The 25,741-nt window shown below is 44.4% G+C and overlaps 1 protein-coding gene across 6 annotated transcripts in view; it reads left to right on the top strand.

Annotated features, from left to right (window-relative positions):
• Window positions 1-22,344: 22,344 nt before the first annotated feature.
• Window positions 22,345-25,741, top strand: part of PTPRU (protein tyrosine phosphatase receptor type U) — a 142,204-nt gene continuing 138,807 nt past the window's right edge. For 3 of the 6 annotated variants that reach the window (XM_075853332.1, XM_075853334.1, XM_075853336.1), the window contains exon 1: window positions 22,345-22,605. In XM_075853332.1, the coding sequence (XP_075709447.1) occupies window positions 22,533-22,605 (73 nt within the window). In that variant the 5' untranslated portion in view covers window positions 22,345-22,532. The remainder of the gene's footprint in view (window positions 22,606-25,741) is intronic. The other 3 variants (XM_075853333.1, XM_075853335.1, XM_075853337.1) reach the window with 1 other exon arrangement.

The following is a 25,741-nucleotide window of genomic DNA, read 5'->3' on the forward strand; positions in this document are numbered from 1 at the left end:
TACAGGCAGATCAGAGTGTGGAGAGGGAAGAAGGCTTCCAAATGTTCAGGGAGGGCAGATCAGACAACCTGTCAGTTTTAAAGTGAAGAGGAGGAGAGCAGAGGGGCAATCACACATGCTATCAGTGTGAAGAGAAAGCTGTGCTTATACATGAGAACTAGTAAAATCCACAGGAGCCTGGACACACAGACCTCACATCCAGCATGCATTACTGGGAAAAGTCTGAAACTCGAGCAGGTTGTAAACTGAATATCAGAGGTCTGAGTATGAATGAAGGAATGAAGATTGCAGCCTGAAACTTAGAGCAACTTTGTTACTCCCGGTAACAATCAACATATATAAAAATAATTTTCTCCATGTCAAAAGGTTTCTATAGCCTTTAAGTCTTATTTACATAAAACCGTAAAATCCATTCAAAGGTGGTGATTCTGGTAATAGAAGTATGTTAGGGAACTGTTCATAATGCAGTTCGGTTATATATGAGTTTAGTTTACTAGAGTAGATAGTGCCACACACAGACCCCCTTGTAGATGGCGCCCCACACATCCCCTCCTTGTAGATAGCGCCCCACACAGCCCCTCCTTGTAGATAGCGCCCCACGCAGCCCCCCCTTGTAGATAGCCCCACACACAGCCCCCTCATAGATAGTGCCACACACAGCCCCCCTTGTAGAAATAAATTAGACAGCCCCCCTTGTAGATGGTGCCACACAGCCCCCCTTGTAGATGGTGCCACACAGCCCCCCTTGTAGATGGTGCCACACAGCCCCCCTTGTAGATGGTGCCACACAGCCCCCCTTGTAGATTGTACCACACAACCCCCCTTTAAATGGTGCCACACAGCCACCCCTTGTAGATGATGCCACACAGCCACCCCCCCCCCTTGTAGAAATAAATTAGAAAAATTACTAACCCTGCCATTGCATAGGCCGGCGTGATCCAGTGATGAAATCACACCAGCCTGCGCTGTGACTCCATCCCAGCGTCTTATAGGCTGCAGGGCTAATATCGCCTGTAGCCTAGTGATAGCGGAGCAGGAAGCTGATCCGCCACAGTATTCAATTGTATCTGCATCCTGAGGACGCAGATACATTTAAATGTGGCATTTAAATGTGCCACCCCCCGGTGCCAAAGACTCCATGGGGCATGAGGGGGCCTTGCCGCCTGGCCCATAATTGCAATGTGCCGGATGGCGCGGGCCCCCGTATCAGCAGGGGGCCCTGAGTGGATGGGACCGCCGCAGAGCTGCGATATCAAAATAGGATATAGGGCACCCATAAGCAGCGATCAGCCTCCCCCTTCCCTACATCGTACACATGCCCCACTTGCCCCCCCCCCTAGCTACGCCCCTGGATAGATAGATATAGATAGATAGATAGAAAGCAGTAAATAGGCAGCACTTACAAAGGCTTATAGTGAAAAAAGAGGGTGCTTAATTGACCCCAAATAGTGGTCAGTTCCCTGAGGCTTGCACCCCTTTCATGTAAGCCTGTGCTGCTGGATTCTAATTTTATAGATAGATAGATAGATAGATAGATAGATAGATAGATAGATAGATAGATAGATAGTCCACCATCCAGCAGCACCAGTCAGGAATACAGGTGGGTGCACGTCCCAGGAGCCCGATCACTGCTCCTAAATCCTCAATATTCGTCCAATAAGAGACAGCACTCCAATTTGTGATAGAAAAAAACGGCTTTTTATTAGCCCCTGTGCGACGTTTCGGCTCTTAACATGGAGCCTTTCTCAAGCATACAAACAGTGTAAAAGCATGTGCTATGTATGGAGACCACACAACTGGTCTCATTAGGCAAGTGATTTAACATAAAACATAAATAAGTACAAAGATACAGTCATGTTGCATCAGTAAAAGTTATAAAATACAAAGAAGTGCCATTGTGTATATATGATGGTCCTCAGATCAATCCGGGCCATCCAGTTTACAGCAGAAAAAATGCTAATTAGTGAACAACTTTAAAAAAAAGTGCAGGTGCACCTAATATAACAAATTAAAAACATGAGCCTTGTGTTTACCTCGGATCCATGTGTTCGGGTTGTAGTTCCGGCGCCTGAAAAGTGGGGTGGCGACTATCTATGACAGAGTAGTCTCTTGCTACAGCGCACTTTCGTGCATGCGCAGTACCACCATGAGGCAGGCGGCGGCCATCTTAGTACAGTATACAAGGCCAGCAGCGGCCATGTTTGTATAATCTTATTGTCAAAATGAAAACTTTATTCTAGGAACCATGCATACAGTCGATTGCGTCCATGTACAGCGTAAAGGGAACTTAGAAGATACCAAAAAATGCAATTTAATGGAGATGACAGGGAATACACCCAGTCACCAATCATAACTGCACTGTGAGATATAGACTAGTAATTTTAAGAGTCAAGAATATGTTGCGCTAAAGATGCGCATATAAATGAGAGCAGTTGATAAAGAGACTTAAGGTAGCCATTTATAGATAAAAAACGGCAAAATAAAAGGGAAGACAGTCATCATACATATCCAGAAAGGATTATGATGATTATGATAATGTTACCCCTGGGAAAATAGCAAAAAAAATGCAAAAGTTCTAAAAACGCATGAAAAACGCTGTACAAACGCATGGTGTGCACAATACCCTTAAAAAAAAATAAAAAAATAAAAACATTTTTTCAAACATTTTTTTCTATTTTTTTATTCCTTTATTTCTTTATCTCCAAAAACCCTTTGGTAGATATATTCATATATAAAGTATTATTTAATGCAATTGAATAAGATACAAGAGGCAAATCATAACAATGTGATAAAGATGGTCCGATACCCCGAAATTGTGGATCCAAGGTAAAACACAAGTGATACTTGATATTTTCTGTTTATATGCGCATCTTTAGCGCAACATATTCTTGACTCTTAAAATTACTAGTCTATATCTCACAGTGCAGTTATGATTGGTGACTGGGTGTATTCCCTGTCATCTCCATTAAATTGCATTTTTTGGTATCTTCTAAGTTCCTTTTACGCTGTACATGGACGCAATCGACTGTATGCACGGTTCCTAGAATAAAGTTTTCATTTTGACAATAAGATTATACAAACATGGCCGCTGCTGGCCTTGCATGCTGTACTAAGATGGCCGCCGCCTGCCTCATGATGGTACTGCGCATGCACGAAAGTGCGCTGTAGAAAGAGACTACTCTGTCATTGATAGTCGCCACCCCACTTTTCAGGCGCCGGAACTACAACCCGAACACATGGATCCGAGGTAAACACAAGGCTCATGTTTTTAAATTGTTATATGATGTGCACCTGCACTTTTTTTAAAGTTGTTCACCAATTAGCATTTTTCTGCTGTAAACTGGATGGCCCTGATTGATCTGAGGACCATCATATATACACAATGGCTCTTCTTTGTATTTTATAACTTTTACTGATGCAACATGACTGTATCTTTGTACTTATTTATGTTTTATGTTAAATCACTTGCCTAATGAGACCAGTTGTGTGGTCTCCATACATAGCACATGCTTTTACACTGTTTGTATGCTTGAGAAAGGCTCCATGTTAAGAGCCGAAACGTCGCACAGGGGCTAATAAAAAGCCGTTTTTTCTATCACAAATTGGAGTGCTGTCTCTTATTGGACAAATAGATAGATAGATAGATAGATAGATAAAAAGCAGTAAATAGGCAGCACTCACAAAGGCTTATAGTCAAAAAAGAGGGTGCTTAATTGACCCCAAAAGCTTTTAGGTTGTGTGAGCCGAAATGTCGCACTTTTGGGGTCAATAAAGCACCCTCTTTTTTTCCACTATAAGCCTTTGTGAGTGCTACCTATCTACTGCTTTTTGTCTAGGGGGACAGTGGTCGGTTCCTTAAGACTTGGACCCCCTTTAATTTAAGCCTGTGCTGCTGGATTCTATTTTTGTAGATAGATTAGATAGATAGATAGATAGATAGATAGATAGATAGATAGATAGATATAGATGAAAACTGGACAGCACACTGCGAACACCAATGCAACCTAAACCACTAAATATACATAAATATGCATTACTGCTAAATCTACTTATAATAGGGAGGTTCTTAGTGCACATTTTGATCAAAAAATGTTTGCCCACCTACCACGACAAGGCGACCTCTGTAAGGTGGGGACCTAATGCAGTAATGCAGGGGTCAGGAACCTTTTTGGCTAAGAGAGCCGTAAACGCCACATATTTTGAAATATAATTCCGCGAGAGCCGTACAATATGTTTAAAGGGCCATTGACAGATCAATCGCTCCAATGTTCACTTAGTACAGCAAGGAATGCTCCTCCCTGCTGTATAAAGCCACAACTGGACTGAAACAATGGTAATTAGCAGTAAAAAAATTAAATAAATAACTTACATTGTGAGCTTGCGATGCATGACATCAGTCCAGCAGTCTGGCTTCTTCTTTTTCCTGCGCATGACTGGAAGCTGGCATTCTTCCCACCTGATGTTGAGAGAATGCCAGCTTTGAGGCATTCGCAGAAGAAAGAAGCTGGAATGTTGGACATGTCACACAACGCATTGTCAGTTATGTCAATTATCTATTTTATTATTTTACAGCGAATTATTGTTTAGGTCCAGCGGTGGCTTAGTGCAGCAGAGAGGAACACTCCTTTGTGTACTAAGTGACCGCTGGAGCAATTGTATCTGTCAGTGGCCCTTTTAAAAGTGTTGGTCTTACAGAAAATGAACAAAAAAGAGAGGCTCAGACCCATAGGGAACTAAAGCATTTACTACTTAAAGTGGTACATACAAGCAGGCACACCCAGCGTAATAAATAATTGAACTTTATTAAATAGTCTCACTGTACATAAAGTGCACACATTGACTTGTATTTAATTTTAAAGAACAACAAATCTCCGAACTCTTTTTTTTATAACATAATAATGTTTTAATGCTGTTGCTAACCAACGATGAATAGAATACTTCCTACCGTTAATGTGACTTCTGGTGCTGCATGGATTTGCTGATGGCTTTGTAATCTGGTTCATACGTGGTGAGGTTTAGCTTCATGCAGGCGTTGAGACTTCCATCCGTTAAACGTGAACGTATGTTAGTCTTGATGTGCTTTAGATGTGAGAAAGACTGCTCGCATGCATAGGTAGAGCCAAACATTGTCAGTACAGCAATACCCACACGCTGCAGTGTTTGGTATGTGACAGGAAGTGCATTCCAAGTTTTGACAATCAGCTGGTCTGCATGTTAGAGTTGTTTCATTTCTCTCCACTTGTGTTTGCTTGCCAACTCTGCTTGCTGTCGTGCAAGTTTTTCCAAATCTTCATTAAGTGATTTAAACTTATTCACCCACATGTCTGAAGCCTTCAGGTCAGCAGCTTGTAGCTCAAAATCTCTGATGGAGACACCAGGGATATAACTCAGGTCAGTGCTGTCCAGTGCACACTCATGTGGATGAGTGATGAACTTAAAAAGACGAGTGTGCTCACGAAATTCTCCAAAGCGCGCTTTGAATGATTGCAGGAGATTGGATGTAAAGCCTGCTAGCTGCTGAATATCAAGATGTTGTGCAGGGTCATTTGCTGTGCATGCATCTTTAAACTCTCCCAGTTTTTCAAAGTGTATTAAACGACCTGTTTCAATGTCTGCGATAAACAGTTCCAGCTTATTTTCAAATGCAAACACAGCTTGTTGAAGCGATAAAACTGTATTACCAACGCCTTGCATTTTCACATTGAGCTGGTTCAGATGTTCAGTCATATCTACAAGATAGAAGAACTTCAGGAGCCACTCAGTGTTGGACAACTCAGGATGGTCAACGTTTTTCATTTCAAGAAAAGTTCGTATTTCACTCAGACAAGCTGCGAAACGGCTGAGCACCTTCCCTCTTGACAGCCAGCGCACGTTGCTGTGCAGAAGCAGACCAGGATAATTATTCCCAACTTCATCCAGGAGTGTTTTAAACTGGCGATCATTTAAAGCACGGGCAACAATAAAGTTGACCACCTGAATGACAAGTGACATCACCTCACCAAGCTGCTCACTAGAGATGAGCGAACCGGGACAACCGAACCCGGTTTCGGTCCGAACTTCCGGTAAAGTTCGGTTCGCAGCGAATCCGAACTTCACCGGGTTCGGCCGAACCCGTTTTGACCGAACCCGGTCAAAAACATTATACAAATCGGCAGCCACTTATCTCTATCAATCACTGATAGAGAAAAGAGGCTGCTGATTAAAAATAAAATAAAAAGCATTTCATACGTACCCGGTCGTTGTCTTAGTGACGAGTCCCTCTTCTTCCTCCAGTCCGACCTTTTCTGACGCGGCAGCCTGTGATTGGCTGCAGAGGCCTCTGCAGCCTGTGATTGGCTGCAGAGGCCGCGGCAGCCTGTGATTGGCTGCAGCGCTCACATGGGCTGCATCGTCATCAAGGAATGTCGGGCCGGATGTCGAGAGGGACGCGTCACCAAGGCAACGGCCAGGAGACCGGACTGGAGGAAGCAGAAAGTTCTCGGTAAGTATGAACGTCTTTTTTTTTACAGGTACTGTGATCGGTAGTCACTGTCCAGGGTACTGAAACAGTTACTGCCGATCAGTTAACTCTTTCAACACCCTGGACAGTGACTATTTAGGGTATGTGCACACACACTAATTACGTCCGTAAATGACGGACGTATTTCGGCCGCAAGTACCGGACCGAACACAGTGCAGGGAGCCGGGCTCCTAGCATCATAGTTATGTACGATGCTAGGAGTCCCTGCCTCTCTGCAGGACAACTGTCCCGTACTGTAATCATGTTTTCAGTACGGGACAGTAGTTCCACGGAGAGGCAGGGACTCCTAGCATCGTACATAAATATGATGCTAGGAGCCCGGCTCCCTGCAGGGTGTTCGGTCCGGTACTTGCGGCCGAAATACGTCCGTCCATTACGGACGTAATTAGTGTGTGTGCACATACCCTTACTGACGTCGCCTAGCAACGCTGCCGTAATGACGGGTGCACACATGTAGCCACCCGTCATTACGGGGCCTCATGCACACGACCATAAAAACACCCGTTATCACGGGTCGTAATTACGACCCGAAATAGCGGGCCCATAGACTTCTGTTAGCCACGGGTACCTTCCCGTTTTCTCACGGGAAGGTGCCCGTGCCGTTAAAAAGATAGAACATGTTCTATTTTTTTATTTTACGGGCCGTGCTCGTAATTACGACTCGTAACTACGAGCACGGCCGGCCGGCCACGGGCAGCCGGCCGCTTTTGCGAACCGTGCTGTCATTATAATTATAGCAGCACGGCCCGAAAAATAGAACATGTTCTATTTTTTTAACGGCACGGGCACCTTCCCGTGAGAATACGGAAAGGTACCCGTGGGTAACAGAAGTCTATGAGCCCGTTATTGCGGGTCGTAATTACGACCCGCAATAACGGGTATTTTTACGGTCGTGTGCATGATGGGAGCACGGCTCGGAAAAACGAACGGCTGCCCGTGCTCATCTCCTGAAATAATCTGTGCTGCCTTAAACTCTGTGGACAGGTCAGGATCCTGTTTCTTTTAAATGCTGCTAGGGAACCCGCTCGATCCACTATATAAGGCTACGCTACAGTGCAGCATTTAAAAGAAACAGGATCCTGACCTGTCCACAGAATTTAAGGCAGCACAGAGTATTTCAGGAGATGAGCGTGCAGATTCAGTGCTGCTGTGAACTCTGCTCTTACCATTACGTAGCTCTCAGTCTGTTATCTCTCCTCCACTCCTGTCCTCAAGAACACCTTCACATGATTGGCAAGTCACCACGTAATGGTAAGAGCAGAGTTCACAGCAGCACAGAGTATTTCAGGAGATGAGCGTGCAGATCTTGTGCGTGGTGGTGACTTGCCAATCATGTGAACGTGTTATAGAGGACAGGAGTGGAGGAGATGTAACAGACTGAGCTACGTAATGGTAAGAACAGAGTTCACAGCAGCACAGAGTATTTCAGGAGAGGAGCGTGCAGATTCAGTGCTGCTGTGAACTCTGCTCTTACCATTACGTAGCTCAGTCTGTTACCTCTCCTCCACTCCTGTCCTCAATAACACCTTCACATGATTGGCAAGTCACCACCCCGCACAAGATCCGCACGCTCATCTCCTGAAATACTCTGTGCTGCTGTGAACTCTGCTCTTACCATTACGTGGTGACTTGCCAATCATGTGAAGGTGTTCTGGAGGACAGGAGTGGAAGAGAGGTAACAGACTGAGAGCTACGTAATGGTAAGAGCAGAGTTCGCAGCAGCACTGAATCTGAACGCTCATCTCCTGAAATACTCTGTGCTGCCTTAAACTATATGGACAGGTCAGGATCCTGTTTCTTTTAAATGCTGCACTGTAGCGCAGCCTTATATAGTGGATCGAGCGGGTTCCCCAGCAGCATTTAAAAGAAACCGTGTTTGTGTATGTGTGTGTTTGGGTATGTGACTTTGTCTGTTTTTGTTTTTATATGTGTGTTTGTGTATATGTGTGTGTATATATGGGTGTGTTTGTGTATATGTGTTTTGTGTATATGTTTGTGTATATATGGGTGTATTTGTGTATATGTTTGTGTGTAGATGTTTGTGTGTGTTTTTGTATATGTGTATATGTGTGTATATGGGTGTGTGTTTGTGTGTATATATGGGTGTGTTTGTGTATATGTGTGTTTGGGTATGTGTGTTTTTGTTTGTGTATATGTGTTCGTGTATATGTGTTCGTGTATGTGTGTATAACTGTGTGTGTGTGTGTGTTTGGATATGTGTGTTTTTGTTTGTATATGTGTGAGTTCGTGTATATGTGTGTTTGTCTGTTTATGTGTGTGTGTGTGTGTGTGTGTGTGTATATCTTGTTGTGTTTGTGTATATATGTGTGTGTCTGTGTATGGTTGTTTGTTTGTGTGTGCGTGTATATATGTGTGTAGGTGAGTAGAAGTATTGGTATTGTTCACATTGATAACTGTTTTTTTATGTTGTTGCAGATTTTGATGTACCGATTGGACTACATCTTCAATTCGTTGGACTACTGCGTAGATCTGCGTTTTTTCAAATTTTAATAAAATGGTTAACGAGGGTTTTGTTGGGGATTTCTTATTTCAATAAAAAAGAATTGTCTTTGTGTTTTTTTTTCAAACTTTATTAGTGCCTAGATAATGGCAGTTGGCTGATTGACAGCATCCATTATTAAGGCGGTACTTAGTGTTAGCCGGTGCAGAGGCTAGCACTAACCACCCATTATTACCCCGGTACCCACCACCACCAGGGGTGCCGGGAAGAGCTTGGTACGATCCAGTACCCGACCATCTGTTGTGATGGTCGGGTACTGGGGCGGCCGTAGGCTGGTATTATGAGGCTGGGAAGGGCCAAAATCAGTGGACCTTCCCACCCTTGTAATGCTAGGCTGCAGCTGCTGTGTTGTATCGGGCTGGTTATAAAAATGGGGGGGACCCCCACGTCGTTTTTTTTTTTGAATTTAACAAATTTAGCAATAGACGGGTCCCCCACATTTTTAATAACCAGCCATATACAAGGCCGCAGCAGTCTGGCATTACATGGGTGGGAAGGGCCACTGGTTTTGTCCATTCCCAGGCTAATAACACTGTGTTGTATGTGGCTGGTTATGATAAATTGGGTGGAACCCCATGTCTTTTTTAAAAAAAAAATGTAAATAAATAAATAATTTAAAAAAAATGACGTGGGGTCCCCCCCACTTTTATAACCAGCCAGATACAACACAGCAGCAGCAGCCTAGCATTACAAGGGTGGGAAGGTCCACTGTTTTTGGCCCTTCCCAGCCTCATAATACCAGCCTGCGGCCGCCCCAGGGCCCGACCATCACAACAGATGGTCGGGTACTGGATCGTACCTGGCTCTTCCCGGCACCCCTGGTGGTTTTGGGTACCGGGGTAATAATGGTGGTTAGTGTTAGCCTCTGCACCGGCTAACACTAAGCCTCGCCTTAGTAATGGATGTTGTCACTCAGACAGCGGCCATTACTAAAGTGGTAATAATAAAATTTGAAAAGACAAAGATATAGATAAAATATTTTATTGAAATAAGCACCCCCAACACAACCCTCATTAACCATTTTATTGTAGAAAAAAAAAACGTCATCTAAGTAGTCCTCGAAACCGACGTAGTCCAAACACCAAACCTGTAAAAAAAAAAAAAAAATGAAATAAAACATGTCGTAGGCTTAGATTCAGTTTAATGTGTGATACTGACTGTTATACCATGTATAGAAGCCTGCCGTGAAGTTGACTTAGATACAGGGCGCCAGCAGACAGTATCATACATGGCCATACATACATATATACAAATATACATACATACATATATACAAACATACATACATATATACAAGCATGCACATATATACATGCAAATATACATACATGCAAACATACACACATATATACATGCAAACTATCATACATACATGCATACACACACACATGAAAACATACATACAAACAAACATGCAAAGATACATACATACATATATACAAGCATGCACAAATATACATGCAAACATAAATACATGCAAACATAATTACATACATGCACATATATATAAACATACATGCAAACATACATGCAAAAATAAAAACATGCAAACATACATACATGCACATATATACATACATACATGACAACATACATACAAACATACATGACAACATACATACATGCAAACATACATACATGCAAACATACATACACACATGCAAACATATATACATGCAAATATACATACAAACATGCACATGTATACATACATGCCAACATACATGCAAACATACATGCACATATATACATACATACATGACAACATACATACATGCAAATATACATACATACACACATGCACATATATACATACATGCCAACATACATGCACATATATACATACATGACAACATACATGCATAGATGACAACATACATACATACATATATATATACACACATGCAAATATACATACAAACATGCATACATACATGCAAACATACATTCATGCAAACACACATACATGCAAACATACATACATACAAATATACATACACACATGCACATATATACATACATGACAACATACATACATACATGACAACATACATGCAAAAATACATACATGCAAACATACATACATACATACATACATACATGCAAATATATACATGCAAATATACATACAAACATGCACATATATACATACATGCCAACATACATGCACAGATATACATACATACATACATGACAACATACATACATGCCAACATACATACATACATGCCAACATACATACATGCCAAAAAATAATAATAATACGTTCATACTTACTTTCCTCCTGTCCGGCCTCCAGCGATGACGTTTCATTCATGTCGCCGCTGCAGCCTGTGATTGGCTGCAGAGGCGGTCACGTGGGATGAAGCGTCATCCTGACGTGCGTGACCGCCACTACAGCCTGTGATTGGCTGCAGCGGCGAAAGGGATGAAACGTCATCGCTGGAGGCCGGACAGGAGGAAAGTAAGTACGAACGTATAATTTTTATTTTTTTATTACATAAATAGTGTTTTCCGCGCGCCGAGCATGTACTGTGAAGGTTGCTGAAAGAGTTAGTGCAGCCCATTAACTCTATCAGCACCCTGGACAGTAGCATGCTCGGCGCACGTAAGTGACAGGTTCGGTCAGAACTAGTTCGGTCCGAACCGAACTTTTTTGTGAAATTCGGCGAACTAGCCGAACCGAACTTTTGATAAGTTCGCTCATCTCTACTGCTCACCAAACATCTGAGCACAAAGTGCCTCCTGATGTAGGATGCAGTGAAAACTAAGGATAGGTCTTTTTTCATGTTCACGAAGAAGCGCTACAAATCCTTTGTTTTTTCCTACCATGCATGGAGCACCATCAGTACACACTGAAATAAGTTTATGCATTGGTAGATTTTTTTCTTTAGTGAACTCAGTGAATGACTTGAACAAATCATCCCCTCTTGTTGTCCCTTTCAGAGGCAAAACAGCAAGACTTTCCTCATGTAACGTGTCACCGACAGCATACCTTGCAATGATGCTGAACTGAGATATATGGCTTACGTCAGTTGATTCATCCAAAGCAAGAGAAAAGAACAGAGCTGTATTTATGTCCTTCACTTGGGATGCCTCAATCTGATTTGCCATCATGATGGCACGGTCATGAACTGTTCTTGCTGACAGAGGCATGTCTTTTATCCGTTTGATAATCTTGGCTTTATCCGGAAAATCATCAAAAAGTTCATTGGCAACATCAAGCATAAATGTTTTGGCATACTCCCCATCTGTGAATGGTTTTCCGTTTCTGACAATTGCCAAAGCACCAACAAAGCTAGCCGAATTTAAGTCACCTTGTTGGGTCCAAACTCGAAGTTGCTGCTGACTAGCTTGCACTTTGCACAGCAGCTCTTGACAGGCTTTCTTCCTGCTGTCCCCTGCAGGATATTTCGATGCAAATGAAGCATGGCGTGTGTCAAAGTGGCGCTTTATATTTGACCGCTTCATGGATGCAATTTTATCATTGCATATAAGACAAACTGGTGAACCTGCTCTCTCCACAAAGGCAAATTCGTCTGTCCACTCCTGCTGAAAAGTACGATACTCCTCATCCTTCTTTCTTTTAGCCATCTTCTTCACTAACTAGTTATATTCGTTGTGCTCTGCAGCTCCGACTACCGGGTTGATCCCTGCATCTTACGTCACGCTGCTCCCTCTCTCTCCATAGAGGTAAATGGAATCTGCTGGCAGCGTATGCGCACCAGTGGCAGCACGACGTAAGATGCACGGTTCAACGCGGAAGTAAGAGCTGCGGAGCACAACGAATATAAATGGAGGGGGTTATGAAGCTCATGTCTCCTCGGTTCAGCAAGCGCCGAGGAGGCAGAGCCGGCGGCGCATGCGTGCTAGAGTGAAAGTATATGCAGCGATCCCACACAGATACGTCATCGGGTGGAATCGCTGCATTATGGGAGAAGGTAAAAACAGGGGCTAGCGCCCCAATAACATATAGCACGGGCGCCGTTCCTGAGCGCTTTATTACAGCTCTGGGAGACCTCCAGAGCTGTAAAGAAGCGCTCAGAACAGATTTTTGCCCTGATAGTGGTCCTTTAAATCAGTTTCTTATGCCCACAAGAGATTAATTTAAAGCCCCCAAGAGTGTAATATGGGTGGCAGATGTTTTTTAAGGCCATATTTTTTTTTTTTTTTTTGGGGGGGGGGGGCTATATAATGGATTATGTGGGATTATTTTCAGGGGTGAAGTGGGAAGGGGGGGTTGGTGGGACACACTGTATTACACAGCCCCTTTATTGATGCAGCTCACTGCTGCTGACCATGAGGCTGTGTAACAATTTCCATGTTATAATGTTCACATTCAAAGCAGCAGCACAGCCAGGGGTTTCTGGAACGTCCAAGGGAGACACAAGGGAGGAGGCAGATGCCGCTTCACTAGGGGACGCAGGTGCGTGCTTGCAGACGGCGCGGCTATGCAGGGAGTTATGGGAAATGTAGTCCATGCTCCCTGCCGCTCACCACTGCCGCCAATGCTTATCAGGCCATCAAAGAACTACCAATATCAGCGTGCACCGCGGCCTGATGGAGCGCGGTGCACGGGCTGATGGAGCGCGGTGCATGCATCCTTTCCATAGACAGGTAGGAGCCCTGTCTGCGAGCCAGATACGGCCATCAAAAGAGCCATATCTGGCTCGCGAGCCATAGGTTCCCGACCCCTGCAGTAATGCATATTTATTTATATTTAGTGGCTTAGGTTGCATTGGTGTTCGCAGTGTGCTGTCGCCATTCTTTTTCTGCTGTATATTTGCAGTCACAGGCGTTCTTGCACCTGTATACACATTTTATATCATTTTGTTGGAATGTACTGTTCAAACTTTTGTGTTGTTTAGATAGATAGATAGATAGATGATACATAGATAGATAGATAGATAGATAGATAGATAGATAGATAGATAAATATGGGAGAGACAGATATGAGATAGATACAAAAATAGATAGCTAGATACAAACATAGAAAGAAATATATTTATTGGAGAAAAAGTGTGTGTGTGTGTGTGTTTTATCACTAACTGTTCTCCCTCCCTGACAGCCTGGCAGGAGAGGGAAAAATTGCAGGAGGGTGGGGGGTGGGGTCGTTACCACGAGGGAGGGGGCAGGGCTGTCACGAGGGGTGGGGCGGACATCTATATCAGAGACTTTGAGCGTCATACACTCTCCATTCATGTCCATTTGTACTCAGCACAGCGTGATCTCGCGAGATCATGCTGTGCTGTCAGCTACTCACACATTAACTTTCCTGAAGTGTCTTGAGCAGTGGCGTAACTACCGCAGTAGCAGCCGTAGCGGATGCTACGGGGCCCGCGGCTTGAGGGGGCCCGTGCCGCCAGCCGACACGCCCCCCCATATGCCCGGTGACGGCGCTAGCAGCCGTTATGGCTGCTACAGCGGCAGAGCCGCTACTACGGGGCCCGCGACGCCGAGCACTCTCATGCCCGTAGGCGTCGCTGGCACCAGAGGGGGCCCCGGTGCTAGCGACAGCCAAATACATGCATTCAGCACTTTACAATGACGCTGATTGGCGGAGCAAAATTACTTGCCCTGCCAATCAGCGCCTTTCAATGTCATCGCGCCACTTCCGTGCTTGAAAGGTGCTGATCGACGGGGCAAGTCATTCTGCCCCGCCAATCAGCGTCATTGAATGAAGCGTCGTTCAGCTCCAACAGACCTGCTCAGAAGAGAGCAGATCTGCATTGCCATCGGATGGCGCGGGAACGGGATCATGTGAGTATGTAAAGTTTTTGGTTTTTTTCCAATAAAATTGTGGCTGGCATTATCTATAGTGGGGGCTCTATCTACTGGGGGGGTCGTCTTTATGTGGGCCACTATATACAGGGGGGTCTAAATGTGGGTTTGTGGAGCACTATCTATAGGGGGGGACTATATGTGGGCCACTATATACAGGGGGGTCTATATGTGGGCCACCATATACAGGGGTGGTCTATATGTGGGCCACTATATACAGGGGGAGCTATATTGTAGAGCACTATCTATAGGGGAGATATTTTTAGGGCACTTTCTATAGGGGTGGGCTATATGTGGGACACTATATACAGGGGTGGGTTACCTGTGGGGCACTAGCTACAGGGTGGCTATATGTAGGGCACTGTCTTACCTAGTTACACCCCTGGTCTTGAGAGTGAATAGACATTGCCTCCAGCCAGGATGCGATGTCTATTCACACTCCCGACACTTCGGTACAGTTTGTGTAGGACTTAATGAGATCACGCTGTTCTGTGTGAGTAAGTCCCACAAAAACGTTACCAAAGTGTCGGGAGTCTGAATAGACATCACATCCTGGCTGGAGGCAATGTCTATTCACTCTCAAGACACTTCAGTAAAGTTACTGTGGGTGTATGTGACAGGACACCCTGATATCGCGAGATCACGCTGTGCTGAGTACAAATAGACATGAATGGAGAGAAGTGTATGACACTGATTGGTGAGCGTCAGAAAACTTCTCTTTACAACGCCCAGTCAAAATTTAAAAAACGCCCAGTTGGGCATTAAGAAAGTAATTAGCATAAATCTAAAATTGCTTATAACTTACTCAAAAATGATCGTTTTTCAAAATAAAAACCACTGTTGTCACCTACATTACAGCGCCGATCACATTATGTAGGAGATAGGGCACTTATAATGTGGTGACAGAGCCTCTTTAAGGGCAGCATATTATGGGGACAGAACCGCTATACTATTAGTCCAAATGACACAAAAATAACAGCACCTAACAAAGAATACAGTGGAGTCATAGTTATGAACCAGCTGCTGTGTTCACATCCCAGTGGTGGGATCCACACCTAAGTTGAGAACGGGGGTCCCCTAACTCGCTTGATGGGACCCACACTTATCAGAAATGATACTATATTCTGTGGATATAAATGTCTGAGTTGGCAATACGCCAAAATTGTCTGGGTCCTTAATATGAATCTGTTATAAAACAATATAACAAAACATTCCTTCCATGTTATCTATATGTTATGTGCGCAATAAACAGGACCATGAATTATTATGATGTTCTGAGCTGACGTCTTATGAAGATTCCAGAAAGGAGTGATCTATAGTGTCAGGACTAGAAGTCATGTTATGATTGTGAAGAAGCTTTCCGTCTCGTCATATATGGTGTCATTTTTCCAAAGATTGTGGTCAATATTGGAACGACTATGTTCCCGCAGGGAAGATAGCAAATATCTGTAAAAATGATTGTTCAACAGTCATTTCAACATAAGGTCATCGTTCTTCCATTTTGCCAAGAAGATATCAAAGTTAATGCAACACAATGGTAAAACTATTGGTGTGAGTGTGACATCATAATTCTCAAAATATAAGGCTCTGTCCTGACTAGTGTCATGGCTTCCATTTATAACAGCCATGACAGCAATGCCGAATCCGTTTTCAAAGAGGTCCTAATGAATCCTGATGGACCCCATTGACTCTATTGGGATTTGTCAGAGTTCTAGTATTTTTGATGGCGTGAATACCGGACAGCTTGATGGAAACCCAGATGGATCCCCTTAACGTAAGTGTTAACAGAACCTTAAAGGTATGTTCTACTTGAGACAAAAGTGCACTAAGGTTGGGTTCATAACAGCGTTCACGAGTCCGTTGTTCTGCTCCGTCAAACTGGATGCGCCACTTCTGCTGTACCACAAACACCACCGACAGCCGACGGAACCTATTGACTTTAAAGAGGCTCTGTCACCAGATTTTGCAACCCCTATCTGCTATTGCAGCAGATAGGCGCTGCAATGTAGATTACAGTAACGTTTTTATTTTAAAAAAACGAGCATTTTTGGCCAAGTTATGACCATTTTTGTAGTTATGCAAATGAGGCTTGCAAAAGTCCAAGTGGGTGTGTTTAAAAGTACAAGTCCAAGTGGGTGTGTATTATGTGCGTACATCGGGGCGTTTTTAATACTTTCACTAGCTGGGCGCTCTGATGAGAAGTAACATCCTCTTCTCTTCAGAACGCCCAGCTTGTGACAGTGCAGATCTGTGACGTCACTCACAGGTCCTGCATCGTGACGGCCACATCGGCACCAGAGGCTACAGTTGATTCTGCAGCAGCATCAGCGTTTGCAGGTAAGATCGACTTACCTGCAAACGCTGATGCTGCTGCAGAATCAACTGTAGCCTCTGGTGCCGATGTGGCCGTCACGATGCAGGACCTGTGAGTGACGTCACAGATCTGCACTGTCACAAGCTGGGCGTTCTGAAGAGAAGAGGATGTTACTTCTCATCAGAGCGCCCAGCTAGTGAAAGTATTAAAAACGCCCCGATGTACGCACATAATACACACCCACTTGGACTTGTACTTTTAAACACACCCACTTGGACTTTTGCAAGCCTCATTTGCATAATTACAAAAATGGTCATAACTTGGCCAAAAATGCTCGTTTTTTAAAAATAAAAACGTTACTGTAATCTACATTGCAGCGCCTATCTGCTGCAATAGCAGATAGGGGTTGCAAAATCTGGTGACAGAGCCTCTTTAATGGGTTCCATCCGGTTCCCTTCGGGGTGTCAGTGGTTTTACCGGAAACAATAGCACAGTATGCTGTGCTATTGTTTCCAGTATTCTCGGACAGATCTGCGACAGAGGCCCCTAGAGGAACCTCTAACACAGATGTGAACGAGACCTAACCTGTGAGGTAATAAACTTTAATGCTAGAATCAAGGAGGCCATAATTTCTGCTGAACTTACTTCTAAATCTTGACTCATAAGTGCTGTGACTATGGTGACAAATGATTGGTTCTGTTGGGAATGAGTTCAATTTATGAAACTTGTTTAAAGGGGTTTTTCCAACATACTAAGTCATGGCATATCGCTAAGATATACCATCACTTACTAATAGGCCTCAAAATGTAGAATCAGCTGCACAGTTTGAGCATGGCTATTCTGTCACTGATTTTCCCTGCACAGCAACAATCCCGGCCACTAATCAGGGGCGGACATACCGCATGTGCAGCCGGTGCAGCTGCACAAGGGCCCCGCGTGGGAAGGGGGCCCGTTCCTCTGCTGGCCGACTCAGTTCTCAGCTGCGCGATGCTGAGGACTGAGACAGAGGCCCGTGGACCACTGGCGTAGCTATAGGGGTCGCAGCGGTCGCAATTGCGACCGGGCCCCGAAGCCAGGGGGGCCCACGGCCCCCCGCACCACATCAATAAAAAGTTACTATAGTAACTCGGGCCGCGGGCCCCTGTTACTATAGTAACATACTTTACTTACCTTCCTGGTTCCGGATCGCAGCGGAGGTCCTGACGTCAGGCGCTGTGCGCAGCACATGACGTCACAGCGCTATGCGCCGCGCACAGCATCGAGACGACAGAACTCCCGCCGCGGCCGAAGAGGAAGGTAAGATAGCCCTGACTGGCGGGGTCCGACTCCTGGGACCCGCCAATCAGCTGTTTTGAAGGGGCCGCAGCACTCGTACGAGAGCTGCTCCCCTTCATTCCTGTCACTTCATTCCGGTCACACTGTGAATCGGTTTCGGCGATTCACAGTGTGGGCGAGTAGTGAAATGAAGGGGAAGCAGCTCTCGTACGAGTGCTGCGGCCCCTTCAAAACAGCTGATTTGCGGGTCCCGGGCGACACATCAGCTATTGATGGCCTATCCTGAGGATAGGCCATCAATGTTTAGGGACTGCACAACCCCTAAGCCTACGATGTAGCAGGCTTAGGGGGCCCATGAGACAGGATCACAGATTGTGTGATGCTGTCTGCTGGGCCCTGTATCTAAGCCAATCACATGGTAGGCTTAGATACATGGCCCATGCGTGATCCTGTCTGCTGGGCCCTGTATCTAAGCCTACCACACTGTAGGTTTAGATACAGGGCCCCAGCACACAGTAATCTTATACTGTATAAGATTACTGTCTGCTGGACCCTGTATCTAAGCCTACCTTGTGGTAGGCTTAGATACAGGGTCCCACAGACAGTATCACACATGGGCCCTGTATCTAAGCCTTAGGGTATGTGCACAGACACTAATTACGTCCGTAAGTGACGGATGTATTTCGGCCGCAAGTACCGGACCGAACACACTGCAGGGAGCCGGGCTCCTAGCGTCGTACTTATGTACGACGCTAGGAGTCCCTGCCTCGCTGTGGGACAACTGTCCTGTACTGTAATCATGTTTTCAGTACCGGACAGTTGTCCGGCAGCGAGGCAGGGACTCCTAGCGTCGTACATAACTATGATGCTAGGAGCCCGGCTCCCTGCAGTGTGTTCGGTCCGGTACTTGCGGCCGAAATACGTCCGTCAATTCCGGACGTAATTAGTGTGTGTGCACATACCCTAACACATGTGTTACTAATCATTTTTTGTGTGTTTTCTTACAGGTTCGGTCGTTGGACTACGGCGGATTCCAGGACTACTTCGATGACAGCTTTTTTTTTTATTAATAAAATGGTTAATGAGGGTTGTGTTTTTTTTTTTTATTTCAATAAAATATTTTTTCTATGTCTTTGTGGTTTTTTTTAAACTATATTACTACCGCCTTAGTAATGGCCGCCGGCTGATTGACAGCATCCATTGCTAAGGCAGGGCTTAGTGTTAGCCGGTGCAGAGGCTAACACTAACCCCCTTTATTACCCCGGTACCCACCGCCACCAGGGGTGCTGGGAAGAGCCGGGTACGATCCAGTACCTGACCATCTGTAGTGATGGTCGGCCACTGGGGTGGCCGCAGGCTTGTATTATCAGGAGGGGAAAGGCCAGATACAGTGGCCCTTCCTACCCTGGTGATGCTAGGCTGCTGCTGCTTTATTGTATCTGGCTGGTTATGAAAATGGGGGGGACGCCACGTCATTTAAAAAATAATTGGAAAGAACGATGTCGGGTCCCCCCCAATTTTCATAACCAGCCAGATACAACACAGCAGCAGCAGGCAGCATTACAAGGGTGGGAAGGGCCACTGTTTTTGGCCTTCCCCAGCCTAATACTACCAGCCTGCGGCCACCCCGGTGCCTGCCCGTCACTACAGCTGGTCGGGTACTGGTTTGTACCCGGCTCTTCCCAGTACCCCTGGTGGCGGTGGGTACCGGGGTAATAATGGGGGTTAGTGTAGACTCTGCACCGGCTAACATTAAGCCTCGCCTTAGTAATGGAGGTTGTCAATCAGCCAGCGGCCATTACTAAGGCGGTGATAATAAAGTTTAAAAAGATACAAGCACATAGAAATTTTTTTTATTGAAATAAAAACACAACCCTCATTAACCATTTTATTGAGAATAAAAAAAACGCCGTCATTGAAGTCCTCGTATCCGAAGTCCAACAACCGAACCTGTAAAAAAAACACAAACACACAAAAATAATCAGTAACACATAAAGAAGCAAAATTATTATTCTTACCTTTCCTGGGTCCAGCGCTGGAGCCGCAATGTCAGCGAGCTGGGCCCTGTATCTAATCCTATCATGTGTGATACAGTCTGCTGAGCTGTGTATCTAATCCAATCATGTATGATACTGTGCTGGGCCCTATATCTAATCCGATCATGTGTGATACTGTCTGCTGAGCCACTGTATCTAATCCTATCATGTGTGATACTGTCTGCTGAGCCACTGTATCTAATCCTATAATGTGTGGTACTGTCTGCTGAGCCACTGTATCTAATCCTATCATGTGTGATACTGTCTGCTGAGCCACTGTATCTAATCCTATCATGTGTGGTACTGTCTGCTGAGCCACTGTATCTAATCCTATCATGTGTGGTACTGTCTGCTGAGCCACTGTATCTAATCCTATCATGTGTGATACTGTCTGCTGGGCCACTGTATCTAATCCTATCATGTGTGATACTGTCTGCTGAGCTGTGTATCTAATCCTATCATGTGTGATACTGCCTTCTGAGCCACTGTATCTAATCCTATCATGTGTGATACTGTCTGCTCAGCCACTGTATCTAATCCTATCCATAGTTTATAGGGTCGTAGTGCTATAGATATGCTATGCTGTCTCCTATACACACACTTTTTTTTGGGGCGGACACATATGTATTGGGGCTATTTCCCGGACATTTTAAGCCCTGAGGGTATGTTCACACGGCAGCGTCTGTTACGGCTGAAATTACTGTGCTGTTTTCAGGAGAAAACAGCACCGTAATTTCAGCCGTAATGGCATGTGCAGGCGTCTTTTGCTGCGTCCACTACGGAAGTAATTGAAGCTGGTTTTCCATGGAGTCCATGGAAAACGGCTCCATTTACATCTGAAGAAGTGACAGGCAGTTTTTTACGCGCCGCCTTTAGACAGCGGCGCGTAAAAAAAAATGACCATCGGCACAGAACATCGTAAGACCCATTCAAATGAATGGGCAGATGTTTTCCGACGCTTTTGAGCCGCATTTTCGGATGTAATTCAATGCTAAAACGCCCAAATTACGTCCGTAAATAGTGTGTGTGTGAACCCAGCCTTAGTGACGCCCCGGCTGCTAGTGCTGCATTGTTGGGTCACTTAGGAGACCCAGCGATGCAGCTGAAAGCGGACCGTCGGCCATGAGAAGTTTGCGGGGTGGGGGGGGGGGGGCCCTGGCACATTATCTGCACAGGGGCCTTTTGCAGTCTGTGTCCGCCACTGCCACTAATTGTACAGGGAACTGCAACATAAGCCCAATCTGCGGTCGAAGTGGGGGGCTATGATGCAGTTCCCTGCAGTGGGTGGCTGGGAGCACTGATGTGCAGGAAATAAGCCAATGGGACCCTGGTCCCTTCGTTGTCAAGAGCGTCAGGGGTCCCAGAGGTAGGACCCCACTGATCATAATGTTCCTAGTGATATGCCATATTATTAGATGGGAATAAATACCCTTTTAAGTGGGAAAATTGGCTATTTTTAGGGCATGCTGTGGAACTCTGATTGTGCTTTTCCATAGAAACAGTAATAAGGGCTCATTATAAAACGAGAAGAGTGTATGGACCCTTAGGCCATTGCCTAGATAGGGTCACATGAAACGCATGCCCTCAAATCCGCACAGATTTTTTCTGCATTATTTTAAAGAAAATAGTTTTTTTAAATTAAAATATGACTGATAAAGGTAAACCTAGAAAATACAATATTAAGTGTTTTTCTATTAGATTAGCATCTTATGTCTCGCCAGTTCCTGGGATCTGTAATTTCACACAGAAGCTGCGCATCATCAGGTACAGAACAAACTGCGACATCAATCGATGAACTGTTGCTCTGTGTTCCTCGTTACCACCAGCAGATGTCACCATTGCTCCACGTTCTCCATTTGTCCAGCAGGTGGCAGTGCTAGCATTTTTTACTTGGAGCATATGACGTCAGCCCTGATACACTGAGCTGGTCTGACACTCCGCTCCACTCTGCAACTTTCCCGTGCTGGAGCAGGCAGGAATGAAAAGGGGGGAGAGGAGTATGCTTTGAGAGAGAGGGGGGAGCCTACAGGTTGGACCGCAGGGGGTAGAAGACTAGACTAATACAGAAAGGTGGAGAAGGGCAAAATGTACCCCCAGCTGGCACTGCTGCTCCTGGTCGCCCCCCTGTGCTTCCCCATGGAGACTGAGACTCCCACAGGTCAGTCACTGGTTGCTGCTGTTGTTCCTCCCCCTCCTCGTGCTCTCACACTCCCCCCTTCCCCTCTCACTTCTTTTCCTCCTCCTCTTCACCCCCCTTTTCCCCGGTCACTTCTTTGCTACTTGCACCTTACCCCTCTTCCCTATTTCCTTCCATAGTTCCTCTGGTGGCACTTTTCTCCCCTTTTTGCATTGTTCTCTCCTTGGTCGTCTTCTTCCTTCCAGTCTCCTCACTTCTCACACAGTTCCTTGTTGACCTCCCTGACTATTATTGTATTGTATAAACTCCCAGCCCTGTCATTATACCCAGTCCTGCTGTTATTTATGCCATCTGTTATACCCCCCTTCATTGCCCCATCCCTCTTCTTGTCCCATTCTACCCTTTAGTTCCCTGCCCCCTCCCCTCATGTCCTGTCACCTTCCTGAGTGTGTATTCCTTTTCTTTTCAAGCTTCCTTTTTGTTCCCTCAAGGCATAGTTTTATCTCCTATCACCTGAGTGCCCAAAGCCATGACAAGCCAGTGTTATGGGTCCTATCCTAAACTCACGGACTCACTTCATGGGCATTAGATATGGCGTATCCAACAATCGCAGCGATAATCATTGTTTCTGTGGTGACCAAAAGATCGACTCTGACCCATAGAAGTTCATGATTCTGGTCACTAACTCACATTTTATTAAATATGACTACGAAATCCCCATGTAGGGTCCTACAGGAAGGTGTTCATTGCCATTCTCTTCAGTAAGAAAACTGTTGTCATCATAGCAAATTGTATCTATTTATTTATGTGTATCTTTATTTATTTATTGTTGCTTATAACATATTTGACAACCCCATCCACAGATTATAAATACTCTCACCATCTTTGCTTATAGGGTGCCATCAGATGAGTATTCCAATATGGAATAAAAAAATATTGTCAGCATCTTCCTATGTATGAATTATCTATTATTATGTATATATGCCTTTACCTATAAAGACTTTGCACTGGACATGATGTAGAAGGCAGCTGTCTGCACCATTTCTTACACCGCCTCCTATTACCTTCTTAACAAATAGTCCTTTTTTGTCGGTCACACCTGTGGGTAGACGCTTAACGCCAATCACTGCCCTTTGATTTATGTGTGGCACCCTCTCCATCTTTTATTTGTAATTCTTCAGAAATTGTCGCTTTATAATGTTTCACTTTTTTGTTTATTTTATACTCCCTAATGCCACTCTCCTCTGAAATATCTTCTTACCATCTCTTCACATGTGTTCTATAAACAAAATGTTGTATTGCCTTTGTCTCTATTGCATTTCGGCATGTCTACCCACATCCAGTTTATCTTTTACCATCTTTTTTTGCATCCTAAAACTTCCAATTACCCATTTTCACTCCATTTGCCTCATTCTCTTTTTCATGTTTCCTTTTTTTTCTTCCAAAACGTCTTCCCCTCCTCCACACTTTTATTTGCATAATCCCTTTCCTTCTTTCTATTTACGGTTTAACATACCTCCCTTTGATGTGTTTTTTTTTGCAAAGTGGATAGAGGAGGGGTATGTGCTGTGCTTGTATACTGGAAATCTTATTCAGGAGACCTGTAAAGTTTGACTTAATGATGGAAGGCCTTCAAAATGTTCATTAATTAGCTGCTAACATGTTAATAATTTATAGAACTTGTATTTGCTGACACAAGGTAAAATTCCAGCACTAGGATCTGTGGGGACAGATAAAGTAGATTTTCCTGAAATGAGAATATATTCCGAGACCCTGGAACTGATAAGTGACAGTCAGATGTATATGTATGTAGTATAGGAACCTGTTGCCAAAAAGGGTCACATTAGATTATGCCCGTTCAACTAGAGGGCACAATTGCATCCATTTAGAGGCAAACATGATTGCCAGGGGGAGGGTACAGTCATGACTGCAGTGGAATCACCCTGAGATCTGGTGAATGTCTGAAAGGGCTCACCGAAGATAGGGGCAACGTCATCAAGCTATTAGTCAGTCCCCTGACTAGCACTTTCTGGGGAGGTTTAGCAAGTAGATTTGCGCCCTCTAGTTCTGGTCATACCTATTTAGGAGAGATGAGGCCTATATAGTGCCCTTTTTGTTGTCTCCAAATCAGGCCTACCTTTTGTGAGGGCAGACTGGAGCCGGGTCTGTAAGATTTATCACCCAAAAGGTGTAAATTTTACTAATTTAACATGAATTTAAAGAGTAATTTCAAGATATTATTGAATGGTGTTTTGTCGCATAACAAAGAACTTATATGAGGGGATGGAACCAATTGTAAGGAACAGTTCCATGGAGAGTTTTGCATCAGCTTTTATATGGGCTGAGATCAACAATGCAAGTTTTAATTATAAAAGGATCTTGAGATGAACTGAAAACTCTTGTGATTCCTCTGAATGGATTGTACCAGCAGTGAAATAGTCACTTGTGACTCTGGACCTTCATGTCTAGACTCATCTTTTTTCTGTTGATTCACCTCACTTCCTAAAGAGATCAAAGTCCCTTTTCTCTAAAGCGCTACTTTCTAACTGCCTGGTCCCCTCTCATCAATGTCCTCATTATAACTGGGCTAGAGGTCTCTTGTCTGGGCACTGTGATGTGCATGTTCTTACATGTGTGCAGACTGCAGCACAGCAGCATTGACAATGCAGGTGGTCATATTGATCAGTGATCCATAAATGCACTAAGCTTTACCTACTGTGAATAGGCACTAAAGAAGCAGCGATATTGTGCTAGCTGCTCTTCGGATAAATCATTAATGGAATGGAATTTCCATTTAAGTGATTTTGTTGAATTGTGGTTTTATGTTGTTCTGCTGTTTACAAATGCAGCTGATATAATATATGATGCATTGTATTATGACATTTCTTGTGCTATCTGCAGTGTTACAAGGGAAAACCAAAGTCTCGTTGATGCTATAAGCCTGCGTTTGACAGTTTGGTATCCTGGATTCATAAGCAAAGTTGTATGTATTGTATAGCGTCTATGGCATGGCTTCTGTTAACTAGCGCTGAGCTGTGATGTAGTTACTGGTTACTAGAATCCTGCAATGAACACTTTAGTATAATCCATATAAAGTGGGATTAATGTGTTTGGTTACCCTCTATGACGTATGTATTGACTATAAATTTTCTTTTTC

Source organism: Rhinoderma darwinii, chromosome 2 (assembly GCF_050947455.1).
Source record: "Rhinoderma darwinii isolate aRhiDar2 chromosome 2, aRhiDar2.hap1, whole genome shotgun sequence".
Lineage (NCBI taxonomy): Eukaryota > Metazoa > Chordata > Amphibia > Anura > Rhinodermatidae > Rhinoderma > Rhinoderma darwinii.